The following is a 15533-nucleotide window of genomic DNA, read 5'->3' on the forward strand; positions in this document are numbered from 1 at the left end:
CGGCGGCGGGCGCTGCGCAGAGCCGGCTGCCCTGGGCCGCGGCCGCAGCGCGCCCCGCCATGCCCGGAGTGGCCGCGCCGGGCGCCGTCCCCGACCCCGAGGAGAGCTACGACTTCCTCTTCAAGCTGGTGCTGATCGGCGACGCCAGCGTGGGCAAGACCTGCCTGGTGCAGCGCTTCAAGACCGGGGCCTTCTCCGAGCGCCAGGGCAGCACCATCGGCGTGGACTTCACCATGAAGAGCCTGGAGATCCAGGGCAAGCGGGTGAAGGTGAGCGGAGCTGGGCCCCGCGGGGCTCGCTCCGGGCCGTGCCCGCGGCCAGGCCCCGGGCCGGGCCAGAGCCGGGCCGGTTCCGCCCAAAGGCCGGGGAGAGCCCTCGCTCAGCCCGCGCTGCGGCAGCCGCAGCTGCACCCCTCTCTGCTCAGGCTTCTGCCTGGCCGCGCTGTGTTTACAAGGCAGAAGAAAGCTCAGCTGGACTGCCGTGTTTCAAGAAAGGGATGTGGAACTGGCAGATTGAGAGAAGGTTCTTAAATTAGGCATGCTGTTATCTTAAGACACTGCTTACGGGGTGTCACAGGAAGTGCCGTTTTCACGGTTCTTCTTTATGGAACCAATAAACTCTAAATTTGACATAGTTGGGGTTTTTTGGGGTTTTGTTGGGTTTTTTTGTTTTGTTTTGTTTTTTGTTTTGTTTTGGGGGTTTTTTTGGGGGGGAGGGTGTTATGTTGGGGGAAATCAGCTAGGGTTAGAAAGAGCCCAGGACATGTACACCGTGGATCTATCCTGAGATTCTCAGTGGCACAGATTCCCTGCAACTGTTCTCACCCTCTGAGCACAGGAGTACAAGTAAACAGTGCGGAGAAAATGTGGAAAGCATCTAGGGTTTATAGTGGATGCTTTAAACCGGGACAGTCCCTTCACCAGCCCCTCCTGGGTCCTGCAGTTATCCTTACCCCCAGTTAGACTAAAAAGCGTTTAATTCAGTCACTGCCTGCAGGAGGATGATGGAATTGTAAAGCTTTTGGTGACACAAATACAGCGATGCAGTTAAGTTTTGGCCTGTGTTTACCAAAGTAGGTGTCAAAGTCCTCTGGTGTTTTTTTTCCTTGTAAATTAACTTTGGTGAGTATTAAGGTGAGAAAGTTGCAGAGAACAGAAATGAAGGCTGGCATTTTTTAGTAAAAGAGAGGGATTAGCAGTTTCATACCCTGCAGCAGTGTTTATTTCCTTGTTAGTGTCACACCTTTCCCTGTCAACGTCTGGCTGAGGAGCTGAAGAGCAAACTGAGGTTTTCTGTTTGAGCTGTGGGTGCCTCTCCCACACTTTCTGGCAGGTGAGGAGTGGGGCTCCTCCTCTGAGGTAGAAAGCTGCCTCTGTTTAAATGCCGGGCTCATAGAAAGTGACAAATGTGTCTGTTCCTGGTGCCAGGGACTTTAGGAGTGTCCCAGGAAATCAGCCGGAGTTCCCAGGTGTGCTTTTTCATATTGTCACTGCTTACACCTGGGTATTCCAGGATTAGTAGCCTGGCTGTAACAAAACCTGGGTGTTATTTCTAAGTGTTTTGCAAAAAACAAGGAAGAAAGAGCAAGGTCTTGAAGCTTTCTTTTTCTTTGGTCTGTTCTGTACTTCCACTCGGGGAAAAAAATGAGGAATGCAGGTATTGAAGGAGAGTATTTTAAGTATTACTTTAGGGAAATTAATCCAACACTTGCTGGTTGACCTTACAGATACTTTTGTCAGCTGCTGGGTCAGGGACACAGCCTGAATGTGAAAGCATTTGCTTGGAGGGTTTTCTTTTGTTTCAGTTAAGGTGTGGGCTGTGTGTGAGGTTTAAATCAGACTTTTCCAGTTCGATTGAGATTTCAGAGCAGCCCATCTAACCTGGGTTAGGTTTCCGCAGAGTGCTCTTGGAAACAGGAAATAAGGAAGCATTTCCTTGCACTTTTTTTGGCTCCCTTGCACACTCTGCTTGCACTTCTTGCCTCACAAAAGCAGGCCAGGTAATTGCTGCTTTGATTTCCTTAGGGGTTTATGCTGCCCAGGACAGTATTGTTTTCTATTTAGCAAATGGTGCAGGAATGAGACAATTCTTGGTTTTGTAATGTTTTAGAAGCTCATCTTTAGAAATTCCTTCAAAACAAAGTGTCTGCAAAAGCTTGTTCCACCTCCCCAGTCCTGAACTTCATTTTTAGTCTGGCTAAGGGTAATATTGCAACCCAACTACACTTACTTTGATATTGAAACAAATAATTTAAGGTTAAATGTGCCCCTTTCTGTTTCAAACTTCTGATGTTCCCATCACAGTTACATAATATTTCTGAAACATTTAGAACCCAAGGATTTTAGGTCTCACTTTCTTTTGATGTGGTTTTCTTTTTTTTTTTTTTTTTTTTTTTTTGGGATAAGGGAAGTGATGCCTGTTGGAATACTGAAGGTTAAGGTGCTGCAAATAACTTTTTTTTTTTCAATTATTTATGAAACTTGAGGCTTTCCTTGCACCTTGCAGCTGTGTTCTTTCAAGTGTCTCACGTGGAGTTCCACACACTGCTGGAGCTGACTAAACTTCATTAGAAAGAGATGAGCTTTGTGAAATGTCTGCAGGCTGTCTTCATTTAAAGAAATGTTCCAGTACATGCTGTTTGAAATTGTGGCATACTGCTTTCTCTAAAAAACACCCTGCCTGGCTGGCTGAATCTTAGAGTGCAGACTGTAGTACCTGAAAGTTTGTCTTGGTAAGCACTCAAAAGTGGTGTTAATCACTTAATGCATAGTGATTAGAGTCCTATTGATAAAATAATTGCTTGTTCTTTGAGTGATAGAAAAAAATCTGGCAAACAGAACAAAAATGTTTTATAACTGTTATGTCACTGTAAGAAAAGATATTTATAAAATGCTGGAACCAAGATTTTACATAATGATAGGCAAGGACATTCCTAAGTCCAAGTCCATAAATCATGGTTAGTAATAACAAAAGTATTTTTCTTTTGATTAATTACCTCCTGTGAGCTAATTAATTGTCTTTAATGCCTACTTTATGCTGTCATTTCATAGTGTTTTGAATAAAGTATTTTTTCCTCTATGCCATAGTTTTTCTCCCTCAGTATAACTTTCAGAAAGTAGCAGGAGAGAAGAACAGTTGAAAACACGTTCCTTTTACAACAAATACTTCTTTATTTGAAGAAGTATTTAAATGAAGAAGTACCATTGCACTTTTTCATTTACAGGCTTTTTCAGCCCCCATGTTATCAAGATTATTGGCTTTGATTCAGGCCTCATGGCTGGGAGCTTTATTCCTTTCAGAATGGCCCAAAATTTATTTTGTGTCTTGATCTGGCCAAATTGCTGGTAATACAAAATTGTGTCTTGTTAAGTGTCCTGTTTCCTTATTGGTTATTTAGTGACTTTGCTGCACAGACAAAAGCAGAGCTGTTGGAAGCAATATTCTTTGATATCCAGAGGAAAATGTAGCTCTGTGTCAACTCCTTTGACACTGATAACCTGTAGCAAATGGGAATACTGTGTTCACAAAAAAAGAGGCATTCCTCGTTCTCTGAAAATTGTGTAGGGAAACATTTGAATGGAGCAGTTCATCCTGCCTGCTCTGTCTATGAATATCACTTTAAATTGAAATACACTGCCACAGAGATGTTGCTTTTGGCAAAAAGTGCCTGGATTAAGTTGCAAGGCTGTTTCAGTAAATGTTTTTAGGAGCAAGTGTTGTGATTTGCCAGCCTACAGGGATGCATGTTATTGTTTGCCATTTGAGATGACAGGATTCAGACACAGTTGGTTAAGAGTCATTTAGCACAGTCTTTAGGTCCAGTTTCACTGCTGGGAAATTTTATGGAATTTTGCTGCAAAAGTGACATTTCTGTTTTTGTTAAGGAAGGTATCAGCTGGAGGATGCGCTCAGTCATTATTTATGCTGCTCCACAAGCAAAAGCACACCTGAACTCCTGTGATACTTTAGAAGAATCAGGAAAGTACTTAATAAATTATGTAGGAAGTAAGGGAGGGAGAAATTATTTGCTGTGTCTTGGGGCCATCTGTTAAGCATTAACCTTTGATAAAAAATATGTTGATCAATGCAAGAACAGCCACATTAGCCTGTTTGATAATGGTCATTTGCTGTGCTCTTTGGCCAACCTGTCACTCGCCATCTTCAGCATTTTGTCTGTCCCTGTAGTTCAAAATCTGCTTTCTGTAAGCCTGAGCAGACATCCCAGAATGTCTTCCAGAGAACCCCCGTTAATTTTACCACCTTTTTTACCACCTTCTGTTTTCCTCTTACATCCAATTGAAACATTCCTTGTTCCAGATTTTTTCTGGGGTCTCTCACTGTCCTTTATGTCCCACCATGAGGAGTGTGGCTGTCCAAAAGGTTCAACGCTAAGAGCAAATCAAAATAACCAGCTTTTGTGAGTAAATGAGTATTCAGTAGTGAAACAGTGAGAAAGGTGGCTCCTTTATTCTGCCATATTCCTTCAGAAAAATGAGTATGTATTCCCTGTTCTCTTTTGTTATTAGCAGTGGTCCCCTGCCACCAATCTCTGATTTCATAGGTGTTTCTGATTAGTAGTTTCAGATGAATTCAGCACGATTCTCCAGCAATCCCAACTTCTCTCTGTCTTTCTTACACCAAAGGAGTTGCCAAAGTAATTACAAAATCAGGAACAGCTTTAAAAGGTTACTGAGTGACAGACATGGCTACCATCATGTTATCTACAAAGCTGAAGCACTTAAATCAAGGAAATAAGTAATTAAGTATTATTATTAAGTAATAATTAAGCATTATTTATTAGTATTGTTAATTATTACTAAAATATTAAATTTTATTAACTAAATTTCATTCATTTATTTTAATAAATAATATTTTAAATTAATAATTATTACGTCATTTACGACATACATCATACACTTGTACAATACAAAAGAATACATGAGCATATATTTTTTAGTAACCTGTGGCTGGTACAGTTCTTTTGGTATTTAAGTTCTAACTTAAACTGAGGGACTTTGGAGTGAGAAGTACTAAGACTACATTTCTTTTTCCAAAGAGTTTTCAATTGTTATTATTTGTCAAGAGTTATATGCTCGTAAATATAGTTTAACAGAAATACTATATAAAGATTTTACTGTGCATGAGCTGGTTAAAGTTACAGTTGTGATTGGTATTTTTTTATAGTTGTCATGGTTCTTTTTCAGTAGAATTCTGTGAAATTTATCTCTGTAGATATGCTGGAGAAAATAGTGTTTACTTAGGATTAGAACTGGTATTTTTGTAATTACTTAAATTATATTTTTAACCGTGTACCAGACTGATTAATGTTACGTGAAATATTTTTTCTTAGAATTTTCTAAAGATGCTGGCAAGCAAACTAGCTGTGTTTTTCCTTTAGAAATACAACTTGTTTTACATTAAGTGATCTGCTTCATAATGCCTCCTTGCTGTGTCTATAGTTCTTAATGCTGGAAGACATTATTCAAATTACAGACGATGTGAGCAGACAAGGTTTTCAAGCTTCCCCACTGGAGGGGGAGTTGTTCTTTAGCTCAGTCACTCTGCACTTCTGTTTACACCACATGAAAAGTGTAAGCCAAAACAATTTTATTTCTTAATTCAAATGTTTCCAATTTGTCTGTGTGCACATAATCCCTCAGGCCCTTCCCAAGAGTTGGGTAATCATCATTAGCCTTTTCTAGCACTTGACCTAATCAGGTACTGAGATTTAACAACCACAAAGGGCTGGTGGGAGGCTTGAGTGCAGAGATCACCCATAAACCTGCCCTCAGTTTCCTGGTCCCTGCTAATTGCTGCTGACTGCTCTGAACCATTATCTGTTTCATTAATAATCATTGCTTTGTGGTTTTCTGAGTCCATTACAGTCCTTCCCCTGCTCTGAGAAGTCCTTTTGCTGGGATTGATTCCCTTTCAGCTGTACATATATCAGCTGGATCTGAATGCTTGCTTAGCACAGGAAGTGAGATCTTATCAGCACAGCCTTTTCCAAAGGGAAATTTGCTGCTCAAAAATGCAGCAGAGACAGAAGATACTAAGAAAACTCTACTGTGCAAAAGAAATAAAAAGAAAAATGCTTCCATATTATTTAGTATACAATAGCTCTGGCACACTATGTTAAGTTGTTGACAACACTTCAGAATAGGGAGGTTCAGAGAGAGGGGAAACCATAAATAAAAGGTTCACCCTATAGGAGGATTCAAAACCCCAGTTGTATTTGCTTAGGTCCTGTTTCAGTAGAGATGCAGAATATAAGGAATGGCACAAAAAGACAAGCGGTGGTCTCCCATTTACCAGTTGGGGATAGATAAGTGAAAGTGCAACAGAACATAAATTTATGGAAGGAAGTTCTTTCATTTTGTGTGACTATATATTGAAGCCAAGAGCTTTGGAAGATTCAGAAAGGATTAGAGATTTATACTGAGGATGAGGACATCCACAGTTACTTTAGATTAAAAGATCCTGGAATATAAGCCATCATGTTCCAGGACATTAGACAACCTATAAAACAACGGGATTTAAGAAGAAATTCCGTATGAGCAGCGTACTGTGTTTGTCCACTCTGAATTATTTGGTTTCTTCCTCTGGAACATCTAGTACTGGGAACTCAAACTGTTATACCCAACTCATAATTCTTATGCTGCTGGATTTAGGAAAAAGTGTATAAACCAAGCATTTCTCCTTCCTGCCCAGTTGTAATGTGTGTTTTACCACCCAGGAAAGTACAGGTGCTGACACTGACAGATCCTTCACTGACTTCATTGAGACCTAGGATTGCTGGCATTTTGTTTACACACTCTTTTACCTTTATTCTTTTAGTTGTCTGATATTTCCTTCTAAAGCAGCCTCAGTGCTCTCAGATTATGTGACCACATCCTGCTCCCTTTGTTCCTGCCCATCACAGAACTGGCAGAGCCACCGATGGTGTGGTGGCCAAAACCCAATTGTAGTGTCAATAACACACCAGGTGACCTTGGCTGCAGGCTGGCACCCTGTTCTGCTGCCAAGGATGACAAAGGGCTGGGCACACCAGAGAGTTCCAAAACCTGCCACAGAAGGAGCTTGCTGGCAGGAAACCAGGGTCCCAACTGATGCAGGCACAAACTCTGAGCAGCCAAGTTCTCAGCATAGAACACATACATATATATGTAGTTATTATATATATGTTTATATCAAGGTTCTCAAGCATATATTCTCATCCTTAGATCACGTACAAAAGGCTGGATAAACACAGGGCTAGAATGCATTGCATATACAGGAGATGTGGATCAAGGCTCTTGGATCTAGCCCTGTCCCTTGGTTGGTGCTGGGTGTCACTGTGTGTCACTGTATCTGAACAACTTAGACTGCAGTGAGCACCAGCCATCCCACTTGTAACTGTCCTTACCAGAATCTTCTCAGGGCCCTCTGGAATTCATCCAGGTTACTAGGACATAAACTGTGCTAAAGTAATAAAGAAGAAGCTAAGAAACTGAATTCCAAGACCACAAGAAAGAGATAGCAGAGAGCTGTGAGCCGCCTGGGCTGTAAGCAGTCACACGTTCTGAGACGTGCACGCAGAACTCATGGACAAGCAAAGGCACCAACAGGAAAGCTATGTGCAGAGAGTTAGAATGTATAAATAAATGTGTCATGTAAACAATAAATGGCTTCTGCTTAATCATAGTGGTCAGTTGTCCAGGAGTCCTGAGTTCCCCACGTGTCCCTGTGTGTCCCTGTGTGCTGTGTCTGACCCCGCTGTGTCCCCTCAGCTGCAGATCTGGGACACGGCGGGCCAGGAGCGGTTCAGGACCATCACACAGAGTTACTACCGCAGCGCCAACGGGGCCATCCTGGCCTACGACATCAGCAAGAGGGGCTCCTTCCTGTCCATCCCTCGCTGGATCGAGGATGTCAGGAAGTATGCTGGCTCCAACATCGTGCAGTTACTGATTGGTGAGTTGGGAATGCCAGTGCTTTTGTCATATGGCCTCAGGTTTTGGTTTTGCTTGGAGTTCAGGTGTGTGCAACAGACCCGATCAGAAATTTTACCAAAAGAGCGGATTCACTGGAGCAGAGATGTTTTGTTTTGGTTGACTTCTGTTAAGGAGTAGACAGCTTTGAATCCTTTGTATCTCATTTAATTGAGAACTGGGATGCTCAGGATTTCCCAGTTCTGAAGCACAGCTGCTGTGGAGTTCCCTTCCCTTCCCTTCCCTTCCCTTCCCGATTAGGTGCCCAGGGAAGCTCCATCACAGCAAGCTGATGTGTTTTGGTGACTTGGAACACACACCCACTTGAGCAGACAGGGAATTTTGGAAGGACTTTGGGGCACTCAGAGTTTGTCAGTTCTTTGCTAGAAGTTCTGCTTTCCAGCCCGAATGTTTTGGACTCGGATGCAGCTCTTGGGGCCTGTAGAGCTGCTAATACAAGAGCAGTACCATTCTAGATTTCCCTAGGAATCAGCAGACAGCTGCTGTTTTCACAGAATGGGTTTAACTTCAATTTCTAGCCTGTTCCATTCTGTTAGGGTCTACACGCACCACTCTTCAGTTACTTTTCCTGTTCTTTATTGGTAATACAGAAATACAGGTTGGAAAGGGCTGGGGAGATTATCCAGTCCAGCCTCCTGCTCACAGCAAGGCCAGAGTCAGGTTGGTCAGGGCCTTTTCAGGTCACATTTTTAAAACCTACAGAATGGAAGTTCTTCAGCTTCCTTGGGCAACCTGAGACCCTCCTGCCAAGCACTTCCTGTGACACAAACAAGCCCTTATAAATCCCTCTGTTGTTCCCTTTCCTTCCAGGAAACAAGTCTGACCTAAGTGACCTTAGAGAGGTTCAGCTAGAAGAAGCCCAGAGCCTGGCTGAGCACTATGACAACATCATCTGTGCCATAGAGACCTCGGCGAAGGACTCCAGCAACGTGGAGGAGGCCTTTGTGAAGGTGGCCACAGAGCTGATGATGAGGCATGGAGGGCCCATGTTCAGTGAGAAGAACACTGACAGCATCAAGCTCGACAGCAAAGACGTTGTGGAAGGCTGGGGGTGTGGTTGCTGATAAGAGCTAGCTGATATCCCTAACTTTACTGGAATTTAGATGGTGCTTCACCCTAATGCTGAGTAGCATGGTAGCCATATTCTCCTCCTCCTCCTCCTGTGAAACCAGCAGTTTTGTAGAAGTTAGACACAATCCTATTTGCTTTGGTGTCTTATTTTTAAAAAGGGACTTTGGAGAGGTGGTCCTAAAAGTCAGACCCTCTGAAAAATGTACTCAACATTTGTCCCCACGGTTTTATTTTCTGTATCCTTCATACGAGTTACAAAAATGGAGGAAACTACTTTGAACTTGGTATTTTGGGGTGGGAAGACATTCAGTTGGGAAAGAGACTGATGCACACCTAAAGGTCTGAGCATTTAGTAGGAGACTGGTGGCAAAGGAGGTCACGTTTAGAATAGGCAATCTTGACAGTATCTCTTCAAATCCTCAGCACTCCACCGTGACCAGGAAGCGTCAGTGTCTTTGGTAATGGTATTTCAAGGGCCAGAATAGCCAAGATTTTGATTACAGGACCAAATAACAGTCACCTGTCCTAGGGCATGTGGATTGCTAGTTGCTGTTGGAGCGGGCCCAGGTCGGGGAGCTTCTCTCAGGTTTTGTTATCATTTGGAGTTTTAACAGAAAGCAAAACCAGCCTGAGCACTGTCACTGGACCAGGGTGGTGATTTAAAGCAGGCTTGAGGAGAGGGAAGATGCATTTCATTTGCCTGTTGTTTGCACAGTGATAGCTCCTTTATCCGGATTGAAGCATCACTGAGATTTTGCCCTCAGGTCTCATCATTTCATTCCACAACTCAAACCTGCACCACTGGAAACAGGAACTGGAGAAACCTTGAAGTGACTGTAGCCAAGATCTCTTGCCATGTGCCTAGTGGTCAAATACAGGGTTCATTCTGGTCAGACATTTGGTGTTAAATTACCAGAGTGTATAAGTGGCATAAGTGGATTTGATTCTTTAATTGGTTTTGTTTTTTAAACCATCTCTTTAAATACTGCATGGGCATATAATGGGAAAGAAGACCTCAGAATAGCTGAGAACTGCATGAGTGCAACTTCTTGGTTGTGAGAAACCAATGTGTTTTTGAGTGATTCCCTCCCAGCTTTGTACCCAAATGTTCCCCTCTCCCTATCACAAGTTACCAGTTGCTTTTCATTTCTTTAAAACACTCAGCAGGAAAAATCTTTCATAGTGGATCAAAAGTCTCCACAAAGTAAAATAGTTTTCATAATGCAGCTCTTTGAGATGCAGCACTTTAGAGTCCCTTGTAGATGTAGCTGAGGTGCTGAGGGATTCCTCTGCAGTTACACTCTCAGGCACCTTACAAAAGTGGATTTGGAAAGAGAGCAGGAGCAGCAATATTTTAAACTCTGCAGATAAGGCAGAGGTGTTCAGGTATGGCAAGGGAATTTTGCAATCATGATAATTGGAAGGAGTCACATTCAAGAAGCACCATTTGAAGTGAATGTCTTGTCTCTTTGACAAATCCAGGTCAAAAAGGACTTGTTCTGCTATGAGGGCTGCACCAGTTCAGTCATCCACCATACCCAGTGTCATGAAAACTAGGGAGATTTAGGAAAGGGCTAATGGATACCAATTTTAATCCTATTCATCTTCCTATAGCAAATACCGAAGCATTCTCTGCTCTTTCTGGTTTTTTAAACTGTGAGGTTGATAACTGAGGAGTAATGTGTGCTTTGTAGCCTGTTTGCTTCTGTCTAAGGGGTTAGTTTTCAAATTTTATAGTTGTGAGAATGAAAAGGCCTTAAATTTTTCAACTAGTGTAGTTTTCACAATTCGGTATTTTCTACAGAAGGGCAGGCTGAGCTGCAGTACTTGGTAGTGGTTTTGGATGGTCTTCCAGGATATTCCTACTTCCAAAGATAGTAGGCAATAAATGCCCAGTTAGGCAGTTGGGAATGGGAATGAAAATGGGAATTTTCCAAACCCTGGAGTTGTTGGTTTATTCCCCATGTTCTGCTCTCAGGAGAAACTGTGAAGACAGTCCAAGCCAAAACGGAGTGCTGGTGGCTGCTGTTGCTGCTGGTGAGGTCCTTCAGGTACAGAATATTTGCAAACATTTGAGTTTCTGTTGCAGTTTGGATCTGCAGGTCGTGGTCCTGCAGTTCTGCTGGAGCAGGGACCCCCAGATGAGCTCAGCCCCCACTACCTGCAGCATTAGTGCCAAACTACTGACTGCTGAGGAAAACCCACGTGCATTTAAGAACAGTATTGCTACTTCTCAGACTGACATCCATAGTTTACATAGCAACTCTTCTTAAACTGGAACAAGAAGTAAAATGAACATAAATCCTGCTTCCAGTGCAGCCAGTGAGTGATTGTGTTCTTACAGTAGATGAAGAACTGAGGAATTGTTGATCCATTTTCTTAATTTTGAGCTTTGTTTAATGAATAAGTAGAATTAGACCAGGCACTACACTTTTCATTACAATTTGCCTGGATTTAGCTCTTAAAGTAGGCTTGAAGGGTGAGGCTCTGTCTGCAGGTCAGTCTGGTTCAGTCAGAAGATGTGCAATACAGCAGCAGTGATTTGTTTGCTGTACTTTAAATGAAGGCACCAATTCCAGTCAGTTTTCAGTTTCCTGCAGAAAACTAAAACCATGGCTTTAAATCAGTTTTGTTTTTTAACTCTTGGCTCTTCTGTCTTGTAGCAAGTGGAGTACAAGTTTGCCTGCCCTCCTAACTGACCAAAAGAAAGAGAGGAAGACTTGGTTTATTTTTAATTTTTTTTTTTCAGAAGAAACCTGAAGACCTGGTTTATTTTTTAGGTTAGCAGATGGTGGTGCTTGGGGTGTCAGTAGTTAAAGTTTATTTTGATTACCAAACCCTTCCTTTGTTCGCTGCCCACTAGGCTGGGAGCTTCTTGACCAGAAATAAACAGAAAATGTGGAGCTTTTCTCTGCTCTGCTGAAGGCTTTATCAAAGCTGGGACTCACACACAGCTATGGAGTTCAGGCATTCAGGAATTGGGTTGTTTAACTCCATTAATCCTATTGAAACCAAAAGGCTACCTGGGTGGAGAGAGTGAGGAGCAATAAACCTGTGATTTACGGGTAAAAACCTGAGTTCCACCTCTCCGGGTATAAATGGGCACTGATGTACATCAAGTGAATAATTCAGAAGTGCTTGCTCAGAGTTCACAGCATAAACATTTGCCAAGAAATCTGTTTACTGCCAGTTGAATATTAACAAGGCTATGGTGCAGTAATTGCTTTTAAGCAGATCCCCTTGGCTGATCATGTATTTGCATTAGTATTTATCATTCCTTTTTGGCAGTACCAAAGTGTGCAAAAATATTACAAAAGCACAGGAGGGGACATTGATCTCTGCCTTGTAGCACTTGGGAGTGGAATGCAGAGGGAGATACTGAAATGAAGTCATCAGCAGAATGTGCTTCCCAGGAGCCTTTGTTACCCTTTGTATTGATTTTAAGCTAATTTTATCTCCAGTTTCTCATCCAGTCCATCATCATGGATGGAACCTGTACAAATATTTATAATTATGTAAATATAAAACCACATCAATGTCAGCCCAGAAACCTAATAATGTTTGCTTTGCAAAACAGAATTTGAGAAAAATGAGAATACTTGAGAACAGAGGAGAAGTCCTGATGATTTTTTTACTCTCACTGTACTGGCAAGCAGGTTTTTCAGAGGGGAAAATCCAAATGAAGCCCAGCTAAAACCACTGATAGCTCTCCTATTGGCTAATACTGATAGATTTCCAAGAACTTGACCAAAAGTGGAGCTCTTGCTCCTTCTGGGTGCCTGGACTGTCATATGTGAAAAGAAGAGTTTGGGAGATTGTCCTTTGGACACGGCATGCAAACTTGTCTTGAAAACTTGAAGACATTTTTTAACACAAGCCAAGAGCTGAATTCACACAGACAGGAAAGCTGCAGACAGATGCCTCCCAGTGTCTTCAAAAGCATCTTGGTACCATTGCAAATGAAGCACAAAACTTGTGTGGAAGTGGTTTTGCACTAAAGGGAAATAATTATCAGAGAAAAAAAAATCATTAATGTGAAAGGCAGAGCATCTTGATTATTCTGCATTTTTCATGTTCATTTCCTAGTTCAATGCTGTGCATAAGTAAGATTTTTTTTCCCTTTATAAATGATATTAAAATAGATAAAGTGTGAAAAGTTTGATACTTGACAAAATAAATGCTTTCTTAGGAGAGTGATAATATTGATGAGGAGAACTTTGCTGATAGGGTTTGGTGGTGCAGCATCAGGGATTCCCCACAGAGTTGTGTTGGGACGATGTGAGACACAAAAACCATTCCCAAAACAGGGGAAGCCAGTGGGGGGAACCAGACCCTGTCCTGCCTGCCAGACAGAAAACAGATACAGGCTGGTACTGAGCAGAAGGTGAATTTAGTTCTTTGTAACTGTTTTTAAAGATTTCTGTTTCAGATTTCTGACAGGCAGATGTGCTCTGTGCTGTCAGCCAGATTTTCCCTCTCCTGTGCCTCACTCGCTGAGATCTGACAGGTAAAAACCCCTCAACTCCAGAGAAGGGAGCATCCCAGCCAGTCTGGCTCACACACACCTCTGGGGGGGAAGGAAAAAATCTCTAATTCATATTGAATTCATTCACTGCATTCCAAAATTATCTGAGGGGTTTGGGTGATAACAGTGTTAAAATGGTTCTGCATTTTCTAGGACAAATCTGTTGCTTTTCAAGGTTTCTTCGAGAGATGCAGGCTGTACATTTCTAATCATCAGTAACTACTTTGCTTTTAAACTTTCTTATCTCAATACTGACTAAATGATTTGGAATATGAGGAGACAAGGGAGCAAGCTTGCATACTACGGTAATTTTTTATACTTTACCTTCATCTATTTATGAATTTATTATGAGAAGTATTTTTAAACATGAAACCTGCTTTTGTTGTGAATTTTAGCAAAGTAGTGGATACATTGTACTGTGTATCATTAAAAAAGGTTTAATTAAAGTAAACATTTGGCAATTAATACCTTTTGTTGTTATTTTATGCATGTACCATGTTGTGGTATATGATCAGAAACAAAATCAATTTTAAGAAATCATGTATTCTGTCCTACAGTGATGTATGGTGTACTTTTACACAAGATGTGACCTAATGTACTCTTAGTGAAACAAATGGTGCTGAACTAAGTTCCTCTTACCCTCCAAACATCCATCAGCTCCAGAAATGCATGCACTTTCAATTGTTCCCACTGAGCAAACTCTCCAGCAGAGCTGTCTGGGGGATGAGGGATGAAACCTGGAATGCTCAGTGTTGGAGAAGTGCAGATAACTTTTTCAGTGCTTGCAATTAAGTGTGAACAATGTAGTTCCAGCTGTACCTCCCCAGGGGAATGTTTAGAGCCTGGATTTGATTGAAGTGCTGTAAATTAAACAAAGCAACACTCCTTTCTCTTTGCTTGGCTCTTTAATTTGAACGTCAGCAGATGGGAGCTTGTGATCCACAGGAGCCAAATATTGAATTTCTTGGTTTGCATTGTCTGCTGCTCCAGGAACAGCCTCAGGTGTCAAAGGAGGAGTTGCCAGTGCAATGGCCAGGCTCTAGAGCTGGCTCCTCAGAGTGCTGGGGGCAGCTGGATTTGTCACTTAATTCTCTTTAGGGACACATTTTTACTAGTGAGACACTGGCTGTGACTGCCCTGGGTGTGCTGGAGGGAAGCAGTGTGGGAGGAAATAGTGCAGGTGTCGTGAGTGACATCTGCTGCTCCTGGCAGGGACTGACCTGCATTTTCTCATCTTCTACACATTAAACTGGAGTTTCTCAATCTGTGTGGGGAAAACACCCAACTTTTAATGGCTTGTTGTAAGTGTGTGTGATGAACACTTAGAAATTATTTCCCATTTCTGGGAACTCTCCCTGGAACTCTCTTAAGAATGTGAAAATAGTTTGGGTACAAGAGATCTACACACACTATAACCATTTTTCATTTGCTGCGGTGAACTGACCTTTCATTATGTAGTTTGTACCTGCAAAAAAATGCCTGTATTTTTTATAGTTTAAGTTCACTGAATATTTTCCCTCTACATCTATGGGCAGGAAGTTAGCTGTTAAACTAGCAGAAAGCATTTTCCCAGACACAATTCCATAAAACAAGACACCAATCCCAAATCCTACTGAAAATCCGATTCTGAGATTCTTACCTGCACACCAGGTGCTGCTTCTGCTTCAGGAGAAGTTCAGTAAATAAACCAATAAACAAATCAATCACCTGCTGGGTGTTAAACTGTAAGGCATCTTTAGCACGATCCCAGCACTGAATCCTGAGCTTGGCATACAAAACCAGCACAATGCAAGGAGGAGAAGTTTTAATTAACACCAGCTGAACCCCAAGTGGTCTGAATTAGACAAATTAAAGCACTCTTTACACAAAGTAAACCCACCTGTGCTATTTGGAATATGCACTGTCTCTTTTACTCACAGAAGTGACACAGAAACACTTTCCTGAAA

The 15533-nt window shown here is 42.0% G+C and overlaps 1 protein-coding gene across 1 annotated transcript; it reads left to right on the forward strand.

Moving 5' to 3' along the window:
- The first annotated feature begins 6 nt into the window (after nt 1-6).
- On the forward strand, nt 7-14050 carry RAB43 (RAB43, member RAS oncogene family). Its single transcript, XM_041427553.1, has 3 exons — nt 7-269; nt 7770-7953; nt 8802-14050. Exons 1-3 carry the CDS (start codon nt 60-62, stop codon nt 9053-9055), a joined length of 648 nt encoding a protein of 215 aa, XP_041283487.1. The 5' UTR covers nt 7-59; the 3' UTR covers nt 9056-14050.
- The last annotated feature ends 1483 nt before the right edge of the window (nt 14051-15533 follow it).

This window comes from Onychostruthus taczanowskii, unplaced genomic scaffold (genome assembly GCF_017590055.1).
Source record: "Onychostruthus taczanowskii isolate IOZ18803 unplaced genomic scaffold, ASM1759005v1 scaffold116, whole genome shotgun sequence".
NCBI classification, from domain to species: domain Eukaryota; kingdom Metazoa; phylum Chordata; class Aves; order Passeriformes; family Passeridae; genus Onychostruthus; species Onychostruthus taczanowskii.